At 40.0% G+C, this 19,369-nt stretch overlaps 1 protein-coding gene across 1 annotated transcript in view; it reads left to right on the top strand.

Annotated features, from left to right (window-relative positions):
- The first annotated feature begins 528 nt into the window (after positions 1 to 528).
- The window catches only part of spred1 (sprouty related EVH1 domain containing 1), a 34,280-nt gene continuing 15,439 nt past the window's right edge, over positions 529 to 19,369 (top strand). The window contains exons 1-2 of the mRNA XM_005723787.1: positions 529 to 1,259; positions 17,351 to 17,615. Of these exons, the coding sequence (XP_005723844.1) occupies positions 1,228 to 1,259; positions 17,351 to 17,615 (297 nt within the window). The 5' untranslated portion in view covers positions 529 to 1,227. The remainder of the gene's footprint in view (positions 1,260 to 17,350; positions 17,616 to 19,369) is intronic.

Consider the following 19,369-nt stretch of genomic DNA (forward strand, 5'->3'; position numbering starts at 1 on the left):
AACCCTGGCCTACGCTCAGAGATAGAAATACCATCTTGATTTGAAACACTTAAATCGTGAAGAGGGTCTGATATAATTCCACGTGCTGCAGCACTCTCGGTTGTGTATATTTGCAGCACTTCCCCGCTATTTTGCATTGGGATTTTAAAAGCGGTTCGGAAGGGAGGTAGATCACGATAATACAACTGAAAAAAGAATATACCAGAAATTGTTAATGACCAAGTCTCCGTGTCAGCTCAGGTCCTTCCTCTAGGTTATTTTCTAGCCTACTTTGCGTGCTATCACACAGACGCTTCCCTCTTGTTTCAATGCGTGATTGAAGGGAAACTTCTTTTGGGAAGTGGGGGGACTACTTTAGGTCAACTTTAGAAAGAAATCTTACTAACTTATTGCATACGCTTACGGGGGAACGCGGTTTAGTATAATATACGCTACTCTTTAAGCATAAAGAGCAAAGTGTGAGCTGGGTTGGTATTTTTTCTATCACAAGTGTTATGTTTTTACTACGTCGCGGAAGGATCCTTTTTTCAAGCGAGGGTCGACATATCCGCCCATTTTTCCGATGTTTCATTCCCCCCCGAGTTGAAAATGGAGTTCGATTAAAGCAGATGTCCATCAAGTTCTCAAGGAAATTTCAAGTCTATGTATTTTTACTTTAACTGTCGGTGCTAATACTGAAAACAGTCGGACCATTTTGGGGGGCATTGGATGCCTTTACTGAAAATTACTCGGACACGTTGACGGAGCAACGCTGCACAGCGCTTTTTCAAGTGTTGTCCTGGACCTGAAGTTGGCGAATGGATGCTCGACAGCCAGCCATAAATAACCTGCCAAACGATACAACCTACAACGATTTCTACATTTTTTGAGGATCTATGCACCTTTTTGCAAGCCGGGGATTTGTGTCAGTTGAAGAGGATGCTCCAGATGGCCCATTTGTTGTGGTCGGATTTTACTTCCAGGGAGGATAAAATGAATCAACGATTGTCATTCCTCCTCGCGATTTAACGTTACAGCCCAGCCAGCAAAAGCTAACGTCCAGCTAGCTTCACTTGCTTTTCATAGGGACGCTGAGTTAGGCATGCCCCTTGTACGCCGTTTATTTACTATCCGAAATAGGGGTTATTTCTGTATGTGAAGGAAAATGGTGATATATGTGGTATTTTATCCCGCCGTCACTGCGTCGTCGATGCTATTGCTAGGATTTGGATCCCCGTGAGGAAAAAAATGAGTGAAGATTCAACAAATCCAAACAACGAGTGAGTCCTGTTTTACACACACATTATTTTATTATTATTTTATCATTTACATCTAAACACACAGCTAATCTTCAATATGTGCTTATATGTGTAGATATTAACACGAGCTACGTTAGTTCCCGGTGACATTTCTAACCGAGCAACGTTGCCATTACATCGTCTTGGTTTACTAATATCAACAATAAGAAACACGTTGTACTTTCCCCCCGTGTTTGTTTGTTTATCAAGCTAATAGAAAGGATTGCCTTGTGAGATTAAACAGAACCGTGCCGGGGAAACAGTGGCATCGATCCATAGTAAAATATTAATCTCGTTGCTACTTTTTTGCAGGCTTATGATACTGCTAACCAGTATATGCTGTGAGAATTCAAATTAAAGCCACAACATTGTACACAACATGTACTAATCTTTGCTCATTTACGAGGCACTTGCTTGGTGTATTATTATTTATGTTCGGGAAATGTATTCATTCACGAAGGATCGTTCGGAGCAGACGCATAGATGGCAGTAATCTAAATATAATTTTATGTGAGTGCTTTCTCAGTACATCACGATCTGAGTCCTCTGCATTGACAGCCCAGATCTGTGTCTAACTGCTGTCCGCCATGATTTCGGAACATAATCATCGATTAAAATATTGCGGATTGTGTTTGTCTTTAAGTCTAGCCTTTCTTTAATGAAGGCTCTTCGCGGTTAATGCGGCAAAGTCGGCATTGAAAAGCCGAAGATGCCATTTTTTTTCTCAATCATGCTCATTTACATATCACAATCCTCCATTCATAAAAACGCTTAAAAACGGCATCGCATTCACGTCCAGAGCCTCACAACCTACGGGCATCGATTATAATATGTGCAAGCTGTGTTTTTGTACACGTCGCGCCCATTTCAGGTCGCATTTTGGTATTGTTTTAATGGGCTGATCCCTTGTGTGCGCTTGTTGACAGTCAGTGAGAAATATCTGCTTCGGGAGGTGCTGCGGTCACATGATCCCCTCCATTCATAAAGTACCTGCCTGCCCATTCACAGCACTGTACACTGTTTCGCATTGCACCGACGGTCACACAGTGATCACATATTCTGCATTCGCGGTACAATACATCGCATATAAGCGCCTGTGCTCGTTTTTCAAGTCATTTATTTTACATGTTTTTTTTCTTAACCATCTCGACGTGATTTTTCTTTCACAATGCGTTTGTCATATGCTCTTTTCAGCCATTTACAGTGTCACGGTTTAATGTCTGAAACACACCCATGTTTTTTGTTGTTGTGGTTGTTTTTCCCCATTCAATCTTTCTGGCCTTTGTGAGACTGATTGATTTAATGCATGGAGGTTTTGTCCTTGAACTACACTCCTGTTTTGTTTTTATGTAACATGTGTCATGGATTTATTTATCTTTCCTCATGTCAAAGCACAGGAGCTCACACATGAATTCATTCCAGGCTATATTTGCTTTAAACCTTGATTCAGCTTGAATTGTGTGAATTTGTGAAACCTCATCTCCTAAATTTGATTCGGCTCCCTTCAATAATCTCGGGAACTCATCCATGCCCCAGATCCCCAATTTTTCAGAACTACTGCCACAGGCTAAAAAATAAAAATCCTCAGTTCCACTCAGCATGATGGCAGCAGCTAAAATGGCGAAGCGATCCAAACATTGTTGCTAAGATTTCACCACCTTTCCTCTTGTATGATTCATAGTAATGGAGTGAACGGAATACTGAGCGCTGCCTGAGCCATTTATTTTTGCTGAAAAGCATCTATTTAATGAAAAATTTTTCATGACACGTCTATTGACCAAAAAAAAAGAAAAGATTTGGTGTGCCACTTATTTTATTTTATTTTTTTTAAAGAGTCAAGGATAATCATTCCCCCCTCATAGTAATCTTCACCATATCACATTGTGAAATAGAGCCACTTTCCACTGATGAATTAAATGTTGGTCTTTGAGCCTCTGAATCCTTAATCAAACTGCCTTTTTTCTCATATGTAGAACAAGCGTAGGATCATTTACAAATGTAACTAGGGATGTATTATTTATTTTATTATTAATTTCTTTTACATTTTGCTCTCACAGCGTCGATTTTTAAACATTTAATGTGAAAGTATCCACATGGTTTGTGAACAGATAGCCCTGAGGTGGTTTAGTCTAAATGATAGGTGGTAAGCCGAGCTGGTTTACACACAGCACGCCCTTTGCTGAGAACATGTTACTTGGCCTTGGTGCAACAATGTTCACATGGCTGAAATGACAAGAACGCACTTAAAGCCTTGTGAGATTTTGGTTTGCGTCTCGTCTGGGATGTGTGCTGTGATGTAAGGCTAATGTGAATTCTGTAGACGAGGACTGTGGTCTTCCTGGGAGACGTGGGAGATTTATGCAAGCACAGTATGTGCAAGCAGTCTCTTTGTGAATGTCACGTTTATCTAAAATATTCATCTCTACCAAAGCGGCTGCCTTTTGAGATGTACTGTGCTTATATCGCTTGTTTTCCAAATTACCGTTTTTTATTATCCTCCTCCAGTTTTTAATAAACACATGCTAATATTGCTAATATAGTTTAGCTGGTCCAAGTATATAGTCTGATTCTTTTTTTTTTTTTTTTGTCTCATCAGTGAAGGTCAGTTGCCTCAGTACCTCACCAAACATGTCTAGGGTATAGGCTCATTGTTTTAGATTCCTGTAGTGCTGTGGTATTGTCTGTTGTCAGTGTGATCTTTTAGTGATTCCTCTCCCTGTGTCCTCTTCCCATCTGTGTGATTGATTTGACAGCTCAGCGTTTTATCTGCCATTGTTGTGATCTTATCACCTGTGGGCTGGTTTACACTCCCATTCCTGTTGCGGAGCCTTCCAAACACATTCCTCCCAAACAACCCCCATCATGTCCTGAAACGACAAAGGGAGACAGCTACTTCAGCTGTTAGGGCTAGTGCTTTATGGCCTGGGTAATTGCCTATATCCTGTGGCCCTCATGTTAAGCTAAACAATTTCCTGGACCTTTTTATAGATAGTATTATTTGGGGTTACTGCCAGTTGTTAGTTCTGACCTCCACCACCTACTCCTCCAAAACCTTTGTATTACTAGTCTAAGCTTGCAGACACACCTTACCTTTAACAAAGTCTGCTGAGCTAACCACGTCTTTGGTTTTGCTTCTGTATTCTTTTGAGGAAGTGATGGTTGTGGCTGCAGTAGTTAATAGGCTAATGAAATGGTGTTATTTGACAAATATGTATATATAGATATGTAAGGGCACTTATAAAAGTATTGTACTTGACTGGTTAATGGTTGCATTCTCATATTTCATTAGATGCATGGCAGATTTAGGACGTACATATATGTCTTATATGTTAGGCTATAATGGGAAGTTTACAATGTCTTTCTACAGACTTTGACACAGTGTCCACCTAATAAAATGTTTTGTAATCCTAAAACTTATCTTGTGTAGAGAGTATCAATGTCTGAACGTCTGCCTGTTTTATTAGAACCTGCTGCTTTGTCTCAATAATGACAATGAACCTTTGTACAGTCAGTGGGCTTTGGCTGTAACCGAGACATGTTAACATACGAACAGGCCTTGTATAGTGTTGGGCTGTTCCATTCCCATGGCCAGATTTGGTCCTGGATTCTGTGTATTTAAAACCCAAGCCACTTCCCTCTTTTAAGTTTTTCATTTCCTCTTGAAGTATTTTAGGAGCACACATACACTGCTGACATTTATGGCAGTTTATTTGGAGGCTATTTCAAACCAATTTACAGATTTTTAAGAGAAAGACCTGATGTGAATGTATGCCATGTGTAGATATATACATATACTGTTAAGCCACCAGAAGAGAGAGAGAGAGAGTGTGTCCGTCCGTCTGTCCGTCCGTCACAGCATCCACATAGCAGTGATTATCTTTATTTCTTTGTCAGGATGGTCCTCTGATGTTCACAGACCATATCCTAATGCCTCTAAGAAGTGCTTTTAGCACTAAGTGTCTGAATTGTGGATATTGTTTTTAGTTTAGTTATGCTGTATGCGGGAGCATGAAGGCTGAGCCTTGTAGTGAGCTCTCTGCTGCAGCTGGTCTAAGATGGTTCTTTCCTGTGAGGTCACAGACATAAAAGGGCACAGATGTAAATCCTAAACCTTGTGTCTTTGATTGAGTTTGCAAACGCTTTGAAAACAGGAAGGGGTTTCTGTGTGTGCGTCTGTGTAGACACACTGCAGTGTTTACGGTATTTCTCTGGAAACATTTGGCGTGTATATGGGTTTCTGGGAAAGATCGAGCCAGATCCTAGATGAGGGAATTTATGTGCACATAACGTGTTATCAAATAAATTGCTTAATGATTCACATTTTTAAATAGGATTAAAATTAGAGGCCTGTAAGGATATGTATTTTTATCTCCTCAGGAAAGTTTTGATCACATTTTGTGCTGTCTAGAGGCTATATTTAGAATTTGGAACAGACTTTTATTGAGAGGAAGAGGTTCATGTAAGAGCTGCTTGAAAAATGCACGATTCATAATGATGATAATGTTATAGTACTCCTAACAACTGGGCGTGCTGCGATGATATACAACATGTCATTGCAGTTTCTCTTAACCTTCATGGGCCATCATCTTGGTTTGGTGGTTTGACCTTCCCAAGTTCCTCCTGAGATATATCAATAGTTTCTCCCACAGCTAGATGGCTGCCTTGTCCCCTTAGCTTCCTGTTTCCCCATTAGTTTCAAAGTAGCTATGACGAGTAGATGGTTGGTCTTTGGGGACTACTCTTACATCAAAGCAGCCCAGAGACGCTGCAGCAGTCGAAATTTGTGGTTCCTCTTTTTCCTCTTTTTGTTGTAATGGCAGGCACGAGGTTTTAATTTTCCAAATGCTTGTGGTTCAAATTAAGATCATCTCAATATGTGGCTTTGATTGATGTTTGAGAATAGTTTTTTTGGCTTTTGATACACATACGGGAATCTTTTGATTTATAGTGCCACAGTGCAGCGGCACCTACAACATTGCTGTTGGGGTTGTGGGCCCAATCCAGTAATGGAGGGGTTGGTTTGAAAATCAGTGTTAGAAATGCCGTCTGAGTGAGTAGATCTGACATTCGTGCACTGGTTTGGTCTATCTTTGATTTAGACTCCAGGGTAATCCGTGCCACTAACAGATGTATGTGACAGATAACAACAGACATGACAATGAGCGGTTAATTTGTCGTATGCATTAGGTTTTTTTTTGGTTTTTTTTGTATAAAAGAATGGTGAGACATTTTGAAGTCGAGATTCACTGTGTGGTGCAGCAGCAGAGTAAGCCTGTTTTTTTTTTTTTTGTTTTTTTTTTAATTTTTAAAATTTTTATTTTTATTTTCTTTCTTTCTTTTTTTTTCCCTGAGTCAGTTGGTAGCTAAGCTGAATGTTCTTGTGAGCGAGATGACTCACCAGCAGCCTGAGGTGTTGAGAGGAGATAGGGCAAATTTCTCTTTCACTTCTCTTTCTATAGCAAGCGTATTGGTTTTCACTGCAGTTAATGTAAGCAGGCTTGTGATGCTGGTGTTTCTCTAGGCATTGTCCTATTGTTACTTCTGTTAATGAGTAACAAGATGGTCTTTTTAAAAGTGTTTTGCTCTGACCTTATGTCATAATTTGCACTGCATCCATGTTTGGCCATGTTGGTGTTTGTTTTGTCGTAAGTCTGTGCCCTTGAGTTTGCCTCTGGTTATTTGGGAGATTTGAACCATCACTAATTGGCTAGCTAGTTTGCACCATTCAGATTAGATGCACTGTTGGAATCAATGGCTGAGTCCCAGATTGCATGTTATTTATTTCTTCAATGAGGCATGATCCTAGTGAAAGAATGTGTGCCATTAGTTTGTCTTTTCAGCCTTGGAATAACATACTCTTTTGTTTTATTGCATGTACGAACCTCTCATTCATGAAATGGTGAAGGAGATGTGTAAAATGTAGATTTTCATCAACTTTTAACACACTTTTGTGTCTTCAGTGAACCAAGAGATCCATGAAACATGAGAGATTCCCATCCTTTATTTTTTATTTTTTTATTTTTTCCTTTTCTGCATGTATCAGAAAAGCTCTCTAAAAAGCCACTCAGATTTGCAGCCCCCTCTCACATTAAAAGGAGATAAGCGCAAACCCCTGTCTGGTGAACAGATTCGTCTGAGTAGCACAGACCTACCCTTATAAATTCTGAATGACTATCTGCAGTTGGCCATTGTTATATCCTTACAGGAGTCGCTTCTGCAAACTCCCAACTCTGAAATGTCTCATTTGCGAGCAAAGCAGACCAAGTGCCTGTTGTTAAAGCACATAAAAGAACCTTTAAATTGGCACATTACAAAGGTCATAAAGCAAATGTCACTCACTCATTTTGAATGTAAGGCCAAAAACTGGCCAGAATGTCTTTGAAATGCTAAAGAGCATAAATTGAGGAAGACCCAATTTCCAATAACTAAACAAGGACTAGGTGTGGTCTTAAATATGCTAGGTTTCTGTTCCATCTTTGTACCTCTCATATATTCTCAGTCCTCACATTTACTTTGTTTTAGTAAAGCTGAATTCTAATAAAGTTGTTACCATGTAAATATTTTTGTATTCCTGTTGTCAGACAGCAGAACGACAATGGCATGACAACAGAAACATAGCCCTTCAAGCCATTCCAGTTGCTTCTTGGCACGGCTCTAATTATTATTTCTATAACCATGTTGTTGTCTGACAGACAGAATCACAATACACACTGCTTCAGTTTTATAACTGACATTGCAAATTCCTGTTATAATTACATGATTACACTTAGAGATGTTTGAAAAGAAGAAGATATCTTGTTCGTGTTTGTCGACTGCCATGCCTTCACCTAAGGCCCGGATAGATTCGGGTCCACATTAGCCCGGATAGATTTGAAAACTGCGTTTTCGTCTGAAAACGCGCCGCGTCCACACTAGCGTTTTCAGTCGTTTTCACAGAGTTGTGCGTCCACATTGAAACGGCCGAAAATGCTTATGTTCCAGTCCTGCGCATGCGCAAATGTGAGTGAGAATTAAAGAATTGGAAGAAAAGCTACGTGGAGCATGTACAAACTGATATTAATCTTTTTTAGAAAGTCTGCGTTTTCCAGTGTCCATACTGCGACGGGACAGCTCTGTTTTGAAATGGTTTTCGAGAGCGTTTTCAAAACGCTGCGTTTTTAAAACGCTGCGTTTTTCCTTGACAAAAACGCCGTCTCAGTGTAGACGGGAGGACAAAACTGAAAGAAAACGATGCATTTTCAAACGAAATAGCATTATTGTGGACGTAGCCTGAGTCGTGTTACTTCCACTGGCTGCTCTTCTTTCTCATTCAAACTCTTGCCGTGGCAGTAGGCCACCTGGTTTCAAAGATACATGTACTGAATTGATCTTTAGTATGGCATTAGGTGGGATATACTAGCATTTAGAGCAGGGCGATATGGCCAAAAATATTTATCACGATATATATTTGAAAATTTGCGATAACGATATAACTGACGATATAATTGATGCGAGACAAAATACAACTCCACAACATTACTAGCGCAAAAAGACAACCTTCCATTTATTTTCACTTAAACAAGAATCTGGTTTTTATGTACATTAAAGCTTTATAAAAATGTAACAGTGCAAATGCAAATTCCTTGCTGAAAGTTTAACCAAAAGGCATTTCCAGTAGAAATGGGCTGACATATCCTGAGCCTAACCATGTATAATATCCACTGAAGTTAAAAAGAGGTGCTTTGCAACATTAAACTGCAGTGTGCAGTACGTATTTTTCGGACCATAAGGTGCACAGGATTATAAGGCACATTAAGTGAAACAAAGCAGTCAGATAAATCAAACTTTATTAAACTCATTCTTCTTGCTTCCTCCACTTCTGTACCATTGATTCATTAATGTTGAATTCTCTGGCAGCTGCTCTATTCCCATGTTGTTGCAGTATATTAATGACTAACCTTGTATTGTGGATGGATTATCTCAGTTGTTCTCCTGACTGAAGTTTGGTGTTTACAGCATCCTGCCATGCGATTGCAATTGTCTCTAACTATCAGGAACGTTAACTTTTATAAGTGGAAAAGTGTTAGTGTTCGTCCTCCAGCTTCACTGTTTGTTATGCTAACATAGCTGTGTCGCTAGCGATCACGTAGCACATAATTATATACCAGCTAGCCCAACTTCAGTAACCCTACAAACGTCACTGCTGTTTAGTTTCCTGTCTTCATTTATGTTGGAAGTGATAGCAGAGCTGTACGTTTGAATTTTTTCAGAAATCTCTCAGTCAGAACATGCAATATCATGCTTGGGTAACTAGCGAAACTAGCGAGCTAACTTCCGCTAGCTTCCTGCTAACTTCTAACTCCGTTAAATGTAATAAATTTTGTTTTCATGGATGCCTGGAAGTTAAACTTCATAGTTACACCTGGTAAAGCAGCAATGCTGATCGTTTTATTAAAGATGAAAGAATTTAGACAGTTTAACTCTCAGTGATGCTGCAGTGTTCGTTTGACCTGAAGGATACGGAGTTTAGGACCCAGATTACTCCCAGATTTAAGAGCATCTTAGTCCGACAAATACGACAATAACGACGGCCGCTTGCATCTTCTGCAAAAAAATGTGCTTTGTCATGTATCTGACGGACAAACACCAAACCAGTTCCACATCACTGAAGTTGCACCATTTTTACAAACCAATTCTGGTTTCAGTCAACAATCGGCCATGTGCGTATGAAAACAAAGGTACTGGGCATGCGCGTTTTACTCTTATTCTATCGCGATATTTCATTTTCCTATCGTTGCCTAACATTATACCGGTATTATCGTGAACGGTATAATATGGCGCAGCCCTACTGGCATTGCAGAATGAATGATTTGTGAGGTATTTTTATTAGAAACTTGCAATATACACTCTGAAGACTCGTCTTAACTTGTTAAATAAAGGTAAAATATTTCCCCCTTCTTAATACTACTACACTTAGTATATTTTAGGTCAAGTACTTAAGGAAATGTCAAAATATCACAATTTTCCTGTGATAACAGCCTCTGAAGTAAAGCAAGCGACTCAAACGGCCAGAGTTCCTTTTTGCTAAATCTTCCATGTCCCACCCACTTTCCTAGCGATCACTTTCTTCTCAGAGGATAAGCTATGGAATCGGATTGGCATAAGTAGCTTGTGTTTATTTTCCCAATGGTATTTTAATGACCTCCCACCAAATAATATAAAAAGTCCTACAAGCCAAAGTGGTCTAGTGGAGCTTGACTGTGCTTGATAGCCTTCCTCCAGTTTTGATATGGAGGAGAGATGGTGAGGGAAAAGGGGTGATTTGGGGGGAAAAAAATAAAAGAGGTGGTGTCGAGGGGGCTTTTCTCCCCTTTTCTGATGCTAATGAAAGGAGGAATGGTTTTCCAGCTTTTAGCTTGCAGAGTGTGTCTCCCCTGCAGCATGCTCCGCTGCCTGGACATTGTGGGAGGACAAAACTCCAGGCCCGGGATCCAATAACGTGAAATTTCAGCAGAGAAGCGGCCATTGTGTAGAGTGAGGCAGGCCAGGGAGGGGCTGGGCTGGAGGGGGAGACGGAGTGGAAAGGGAGGGCGACTTGGAGAGCACCCAGGGCTCAGGCCACATCCTTTCTCTCTCTCTCCCCTCGTCTCTTGCTTTCGTCTTCATTCTTCTCCTTCCCTTCTTCTCCCCCCTCCTGTCTTTCTTTCATGATCCCCCCCACCAAAAAAAAAAATATCCCCAATCCTCCTGCTCTCTTCTCTACCACTCCCCTTTGGGGTGGGAGGCCCAAAGCTGAGACAGAAGCAAAGCATGATGGCATGCTGGAGTCCAGCGAGCCATGGGCCAGAGGAGCAGACAAACGGCCACTTTGTCCACTTAGGAAATGGTTGTCCCAAGATCCCCCTTCTCCACCACACTGGAGCAGCCGGCCTCGAGGCCCAGGCCTGCCTGCCTGCCTGCACTGCACATGCTTCCCTGTACTGTTCTGTTCTGTTCTGTTCTGTTCTCTTCTGTTCTGTTCTGTTCTCTTCTCTGTGAGCAAGTGATATCTGTAATTTTGTACACAATGTATAAAGTATGTAAATAGCCATTTATCATGAGTGACATAGTTTTAACTCTGAGACATAGCAGATGAATAAAAAGTGCAATTATCGATATTCTAGTTCTCACAGCAAGTAGGAATCCAAGAGAGACATTTACTTGTTTTGGTCCAGACAGTTACAGTACTTGCTCTATTCTCTAATGGAGAGTAGGACGGCCAATCTGCCTGATTTGGTCTTTTGCATTGTCACATACAACTCAGCCAGATCGTGTCTAGAAAAGTTCAGAGGTGTATGCGGATGTGTGAAAACAGCTTTAGTTATTCCTTTATGTAGTAACAAAATACACTCACATTTACATATTCATGCACTAAAAAATAGGGCTGGACTGTATATCAACTCCTTTGCTCCTGACCGACTGATTCATTTTTAGTTGTTCAAATAGCCGACTAGTCTAAAAGTAAGAAAATAGTCAAAATTAAGGAAAATCAAAATATTTTGTGCATATTTGAAACTGTTAATTGTATTCTTCAGTAATCAAATCATTTTTCAAATGCCACTGCAGCGCTTGTCACGCGGACAGAAGTGGCTATCAGATTGTGATCATTAACAGTGTTAACACAAGTAGCCCTCTTCCTCACAAGCTAATGTCCACATGTCTGTGTTGTATGTGGTTCTTGCTTAATCTTGGTGTTTACATTCTGTTTTACTCTGACACAGTAGTTCATCTTCTACATCTGCAGAACTCTGTTGGTTTATGTGGCTATCTTCCGTCTTATTTTCCACCTTGCTTGTGTAGGCCTTCCTGTCAAGTAGAAAGAGGTGTGCAGTTGTCTTCTCTCAAATAGTAGCAAGTGGTGCTGTAACTTTTCAAACAGCTAGCTGCTATTGTACGTTAATAAATATGAATAAGTAGTTTTGCACTATTAGTATTTCAGGTACTAGCTAGCAGGAGCAGCAACATTTCATTGTCTAGTCTACTAGTTATGCACATCCCTAGCAAACTGATTGGAGAAGATGTGGAAAAAGACTGTTTACATAGCCTTTTTTAAAAAATTTTATTTATTTTTTATTTATTTGTTGTTGTTTTTTTAAATCCTTCCCCTTTAGCTAAGTCTGTGCTATAGTATTTGCATCTCTTGAGTCTGTGCAGCCCCATCCACATTCCTATCTCACTCACTCTCACTCGAAAGATCTCCTTATTTTTTCCAGTTTTATTTATTTTTTTTGTGAGTGACAGGAGCACATTCATTGACTTCACTGTAGCAACATGCAAGCTAACTTAAGTTGCTGTTTCATGCTTATTATGCTTATAAACATGGAAAAAGCTACCACTAAAAATAATGCAAAATGATACAATTACATAACTGTATTGTCATTCAGCCAAAAAAAGGGTCTTTTTGTTGTTTTTGTATTGCCCATCTATTGTCGAATTACAAACACAGTACACATATGTATTTGAATACATTTTGTGTGCAGTGTTGTTACAGTACTGAAACTACAGTTTGCGTCAAGTGGAAGCTAAGTTATAATTTTAGACCTTCTGTGTGTTCTTTTCGCAAATGAGGTTTGATACAGTGAGATACTCGATTATGGCTTCCTCTTTATGTGTTGGTTGTGGGCTGTTTATTGTCACCTTGGTCTCCAGCAATCATGCTCATCACCCCCACCAGCAGTCCTCTGTTACACTCTCACCCCTCCCTCCTTTTTTTCCTCTCCTGCTTCGGTCGGAAATGAAGTCAGTCATCCAGCAGAACAACTTGGAATAATTCAGAATTGGGGGGCTCTTTTCTTTTGCCCCCTCCCCTGCAGGCCCAGGCCAGCTGATCTGCTTCCGCTCTCAATTGTGTGTCCAGTCGACTGTGTGCTCTCAGCAAGGGGCATGGGGCTACTCTGAACTTTGTACGTGTGTGCACCTGCATATACGCATTATGTGTTGCAGCAAGTTGCAGTGACATTTGTTTTGGGGCTAGTGTTCCTCTTAAGAATGAGAGGGGTTGAAAGAATGAACAGAAACTGCTGTGAAAAACTGATCTAAAACTTGTTGGCTGAGTTTTGCTTTTTCTTTTTCTTTTTTTTTTTTCTTTTTTTTTTTTTTTCTTGGTCTCCAGGATGTAGGTGTGTCTATTTGATTATAAATGTTAAGTAAGTGCAGTAATAACAATACTTCTTGTTCAGGAGTCTCTCTTGGGTGACATGGGTGTTTTAGACCAGATGCATAAATGCATGTATGCAGTTCAGTTAACTTCCTTTCTGAGCCTTGCCCCCCTCCCTGTGAGTGTCATGGTTGCTGGCATGTGTGTGATGGTAGGTCTGAAGGGTCAGGCCCTGGTCATTGTGCCCTGGTCATGGCTGAGCGACACCACCGCCTGCCTTCTGTTCACCCCAGGGACCCCTTCCTGACTGACAGTCCCTTCTGCACCCATCACCCATATCCTTTATTGGGGGCTGTAGAGAGGTATAACACCAGCAGCATATTCTTCTTACTGGCTGCTCAGAAGTACATTGTGTGTCTGTGTGTGTGGCATGGGTTGGGCGTTAGGAACAGAACTGACAAGTGGTGTGTGTGAGTGTATATGCATATTTTATTCAAATATATCTAAATACACTTTTTCTTTTTTTTTTTTTTTTTGGCTTGGTTGAATCATCAGGTGAGGGGAAAAATCACAAATTCACAAAGTAATATTCATAAACTTGACAAAATAATATTTAAAAATATCTTTGGAAATTAGATAACTTGAGTAAAACCTAAAAATCTTCCTGACATCAAGCTTTGCACCTTGATCTTGAATTATCAGGCCCCATGTTATCTTAAAGACCTCATAATACCATATCTCCCCCAATAGAGCACTTTGTTCACCGATAGCTGGCTTGCTAGGGTATTTTAAAAGTAGACTGGGAGATTCCAAGCCTTTCAGGCCTTTCTTCTGTGGAAGGAGCTCCCAGTTTGGATTCGAGAGACAGACATGTAGTTGTCTAATTTTAAGATTGGGCTTTAAAGTTTTCATTTTGATAAAGCATATAGTTAGGGCAAGATCAGGTGACCCTGTATCCTCCCTTAGTTTTTCTGCAGCAGACCTAGGCGGTGCTTCTTCATGCTCACCATTTTCACTCGCTGTGTGTTTATACACTGTCCATCCATCCATCCATTCGCTTCCGCTTATCCTTTTCAGGGTCGCGGGGGGCGCTGGAGCCTATCCCAGCTGTCATAGGGCGAGAGGCAGGGTACACCCTGGACAGGTCGCCAGTCTGTCGCAGGGCTAACAACCATTCACACTCACATTCACTCGCACATTCACACCTAGTGGCAATTTGGATTATCCAATTAACCTATCCCCACAAGTGTATGTTTATACACTGCTCTTCATTTAATCTTCCCTCAACCCCAACTGGTCGTAGCAGATGGATGCCCCTTTTTGAACCTGGTTCTCCTGAAGGTTTCTTCCTGTTAAAAGGGAGTTTTCCCTTTCCACTGTCGCCAAGTGCTTGCTCATTGGGGATTTGTTTTGATTGTTGGGGTTTTCTCTGTATTATTGTAGAGCATTTACTTTACAATAAAAAGCACCTTGAGGTGACTGCTGTTGTGATTTAGTGCTATATAAATAAAATAAAATTGACGTCAGATACAGACAGAATGTGCTTAATTTAATATCACAGAAGAATTTGATGTAACTTTTTCAGTTTGATGGAGAGATTGTTTGTTTGAGTAGTAATTGAAAGGTCTAAATTTGAAAAGCTAAGGATATAAAGGGCATTTGATAGATTATAACGTTAACAGGGCTAGAAATTAACACCTGCCAGATGCTGGTACATTTTCCTTTTGGCAAGTGAATATCAGGAAGCCATTGACCACACTGGCTAGTAAATGTTTGTACCACAATAGCAGTTTAAGTTAAAGTGCTTTGAGCCTGTTCAGGTTTAAAGCCTGTTCTGCTGCTTGTGGTCTACACCATGTGTTTGGAGTCTAACATGTCCGCACAAAGTTATTATTTTATTTATTTTTTCATTTTTGTTTTTACCCACCAGTATTCTGCAAAGTGAACCTCATTTTTCGTCTGATTGACTTTGACTGTGACATGTTTGTCCAAACAGAGAAGGAAGACAAATCCTTAGATTTGAAGCAGTAGTAGAAGACTCAGCTCGGCTCACACTGATGATGACGACCAACAATTATTGATTGCAGATGTCTCATCCCCTCATGCACTATGAGCTGTTGTAGAACCATAAAAGTGTAAAAGGAAGACAACTAACATTTGGCAGCTAATTCTGTTGTTTTTCTGCTAGTCAGAAATTTCTTTCTTTGGTTTTCTTTTTTATTTCTGATGGCAGACAGGCACTTATCTACACAACCAGCAGATTTAGAACACGCATGTTTTTGATCACCTCTTGAATGTATGCTCTTTATATAGCATTTATTTCTTTAAAGCCATTACCCCACTCTCAAATCACTTTCTGTATTTGTCTCTTGTTTTGAGTTTCTCTTATTTGACATACTCATCACTCTTTTGAGGAAACTTTGGTCAATTATTACATGGTGGCAGGTCAAAGCTTTCACATGAAGAAAAAGATGGCTTCAGATTTAATGCTCACTGGCTCTTAGATTAATTACTAACCAATATCCTGAACACTGAGATTTGCCAAGGGTGGGGAAGGAATGAGACCAAAGGTCGGCCTCATTGAGTTAGCCAAGAGGGAAGCCAGGATGATGCTATTCCTCTTTTAGAACAAGAGCTAAATGTTAACTGTTTTCATATTACATGTTCTTCATAGTGACATTCCTCTGCCTCTGTCAATGCTTGAGATTTGGCCGCTGATTGAAAAGACATTCTTTGCAAATGTTTCAGACTCTGATGTCATCTTTATTGGTTAACCCGGCCGTTGGCCAGAGAGCAATGTGTCACAGGGAGACATCCGGCAGTTATATACTTCAGTTCTTTGACTATTTCTGGCTGCGCTCTGATCTTTCCAAGTCTTTAATATGTTACCAGTAGTTTGTGCAAAACGCTGCCCTCAACACCCCCTGACCTTTGTCATTTCCGGTGGCCCAGTGCTGTGTTATCTAATCACGGAACATCTGTCTCCAAGTGAGAGGACAGAAAAAGACATGGAATGAGAGGCGAGCAGATTTAAAGTTACATTATGTAATTGGGATAGTAATCTCTTATTACTTTATTACTGATACATTGGCACAAAATAGCAATTTGTTCTTGTGAGTTTTGTTTCTGATTTGAATTTCTTGTTAATTTAGAGTTTGTGACTTATTGATATTTCAAAGTAGATGATTTTTTTTTTTTTTAGGTACTTTTCAACCATCTGCTTCATGTTAATTCTCTATAAATTATCTGAAACTTCTATAATACAGTAAATGATCAACACCATGTTTTATTTCTGCTTCATTTAAAAAAAAAACTAAACTTTTTATTAGTGTGTTTGCCTTATGTTACATACACACTGTTAATTATCTTAAACGGCTATCTCATAATAGTCATTTAAAGGAAAGCGGATGATGTTGTTTGGAAACCAGGTCATGTGCTGTCTAGTTTAAAACCACCTGTTTCAAGAGAAAGGTTGGGAATCAGCTGTGGCCAGACTTAACTTGGCCACACGGTCAGTCACCCTCTGCCTGGGGTTAAACACACACACTGGGCGCTTCAGACAGTCTGTTGTTTTGCTGTGTACTAAAACCAAAAACGTATCTTTAATGCAAAATTTAATCTCTTATGTTCAGTTTTTTCGAGTAAGTAAATGGCAAATAAAGCAAAAGACAGACATTGGCCCAGAATTTCCTAATTGCCCCATCCCTAGTTTAAATTGTAATTTTCTCACGTTATCATTTGTGTATGTTCTCTTTGCTCAACATTTTGTTTGTGCTGCACTTAAACTGTATTACTGGTCAAGGCTGAGGCTGTGTAGTTGTGCTTTTGTAATAAAGGAGATTTAAGCAAAGAAAAGAACCCAGGAGACAACTGAAAATATGTTAATGATTCTAGATTATGTTCACTAACACCACTGGGTTTTCCTTCTTCTTTCTCTTCCTCTTTTTTTTCTCCACAGTGACAGTTATGCGCGTGTGAGAGCAGTGGTCATGACTCGGGATGACTCCAGTGGTGGGTGGCTTCCCCTGGGCGGTGGAGGACTTAGCTGTGTCACTGTCTATAAGGTCACCCGGGCGGAGGACACCAACAGCACCCACAGTGGAGGCAGTGGAGGAAGCAGCAGCAACCTTAGCCCCTGTAGCCCTAGTCCTAGTCCCAGTCCAAGCCCTAGTCCCACCGCTGTGGAGTTCCACATCAAAGGCGAAAGGCTCAAAGACAAATTGGTAAGAGAACCTCAAGTTCATAAATGCGATTAGCGTTTTATGCTACATGGCCAGACATCCAAAGTTGTTCTTTTTTTTTTTTTTTTTTCTTCATCTGAATGAGATCACTGCAAACCCTGCTGTTCTGGACTCCACTCAAATGCTTTGTCATTCATACATGTACTCACACAGGAAGTGGTTATTAGGCTTTCCTCCATGGCACAGGTATCGGAAAATGGGAGCAAACTGCGTATTTCTGTGATGAATCATCAGGAAGAACAGGAAATTATTATTTATTTATTTATTTTTTGCGCCTGTCCTGTTTGGTTCTTTAGCCATCAAAATTGTTGTCTGAAGGCCAACAAAGATACCCAACGGATTTACTTTACCAAGTGGATCATCACGGCCTTGCCGTATTGGTCCATTTGATCGACCTTTGTTGTCCTTGTTATTTATTTATTTTATTTTTAGTTGTTACAGACGGGACCCTCCACTGCTTTGTCATTCATACATGTACTGACACAGGAAGTGGTTGTTAGGCTTTCCTCCATGGCACAGGTATCTGAAAATAGGAGCACACTGCGTGTTTCTGTGATGAATCATCAGGAAGAACAGGAAATTATTAAAGAGAATAGAATGTGAGAGATGGAAATGCACATTCACTCTGCTTTTCTATCAGTACTCAACTACTTGCCCCCCCATGTTTCTTTTTTTTTTTTTTTTTTTTTTAAGAATTCTCTTCCTGACTGTGATGTAAAGACTGTTTAAAGTTAATCTGTCCCTTTTTAACCCATAAATACTTCTTTGTACAACACACTCCGTAGTTAGTGTGGTGAAAATAAAAGTAGAATAATTTTTGAAAGTTCTGATAAATATTTCATTTCAGATATATGCAAAAATATTTATTTTTTCCCAATAAAACCATTTACAGTCAAGCTTCTCCTAACAATTACTTTTATATTTTCCTTTGTAGCCAGAAATGCTAGTTTTCTAATAGGGTTGTCAAACAAAAAATCAGATCTTAATTGATACAGTGGAATTAGCTACTCATTTCAACAGTATTGATACCAACAGTGCCGTTTCTGTCTCATGCAACTGACACAACTTCACATAACACCTCCCCTCACTAGTTACTGAACACATGAACATTCATCCAACACTATTTAGAGGTCAGTAAAGCTCCAGTTTCAACATCATGAAGTACTGAACAGTTATCATAAATGTTAACCTGGCTGGTGCACACGTTACTGTTAGTTGCTTAACTATTAGCTATTATCCGATAGCCACACACCCTGCCTCACTGGGCATAAACTAGTATACTCTCAGTGCCGCTCCCAGGCTCGGATAAATGGGAGGGTTGCATCAGAAAGCACACGCTGTGGAAATAAGGTACATTTATCGGATAGCCACATCGGTTAAGTTATCATTAAAGTTGTGGCTAGCAGCTGGAGCTAATAATAAAACTATAACGTTAATGTTGGCGCAGGCAAACATTAGTTCTGCCTGTTTGTAATGTTATAGTATACAGAGTTGGATTAATAGGGTAGTACAATTACTTGTGTCTAAAAAGTATTCTCTTAAAGTCCCAGATTGAAGCTAAGAAAGTTGACCAGCAACAGTGGCACCCTACCTTAGCCACAGGATTCGTTTAACAATGAATATATGAAGCTGTGTCAGCAGGCATTGCCTAAGATGTTCACAGGAAATCGCTAGACCTGCATTCTACATTCTTCTTCTTCTTCTTCGTCTTCTTCTTCTTCGTCTTCTTCTTCTTC

This window comes from Pundamilia nyererei, unplaced genomic scaffold (genome assembly GCF_000239375.1).
Source record: "Pundamilia nyererei isolate P.nyererei 1_Seehausen unplaced genomic scaffold, PunNye1.0 scaffold00010, whole genome shotgun sequence".
Taxonomy (NCBI): Eukaryota; Metazoa; Chordata; class Actinopteri; order Cichliformes; family Cichlidae; genus Pundamilia; species Pundamilia nyererei.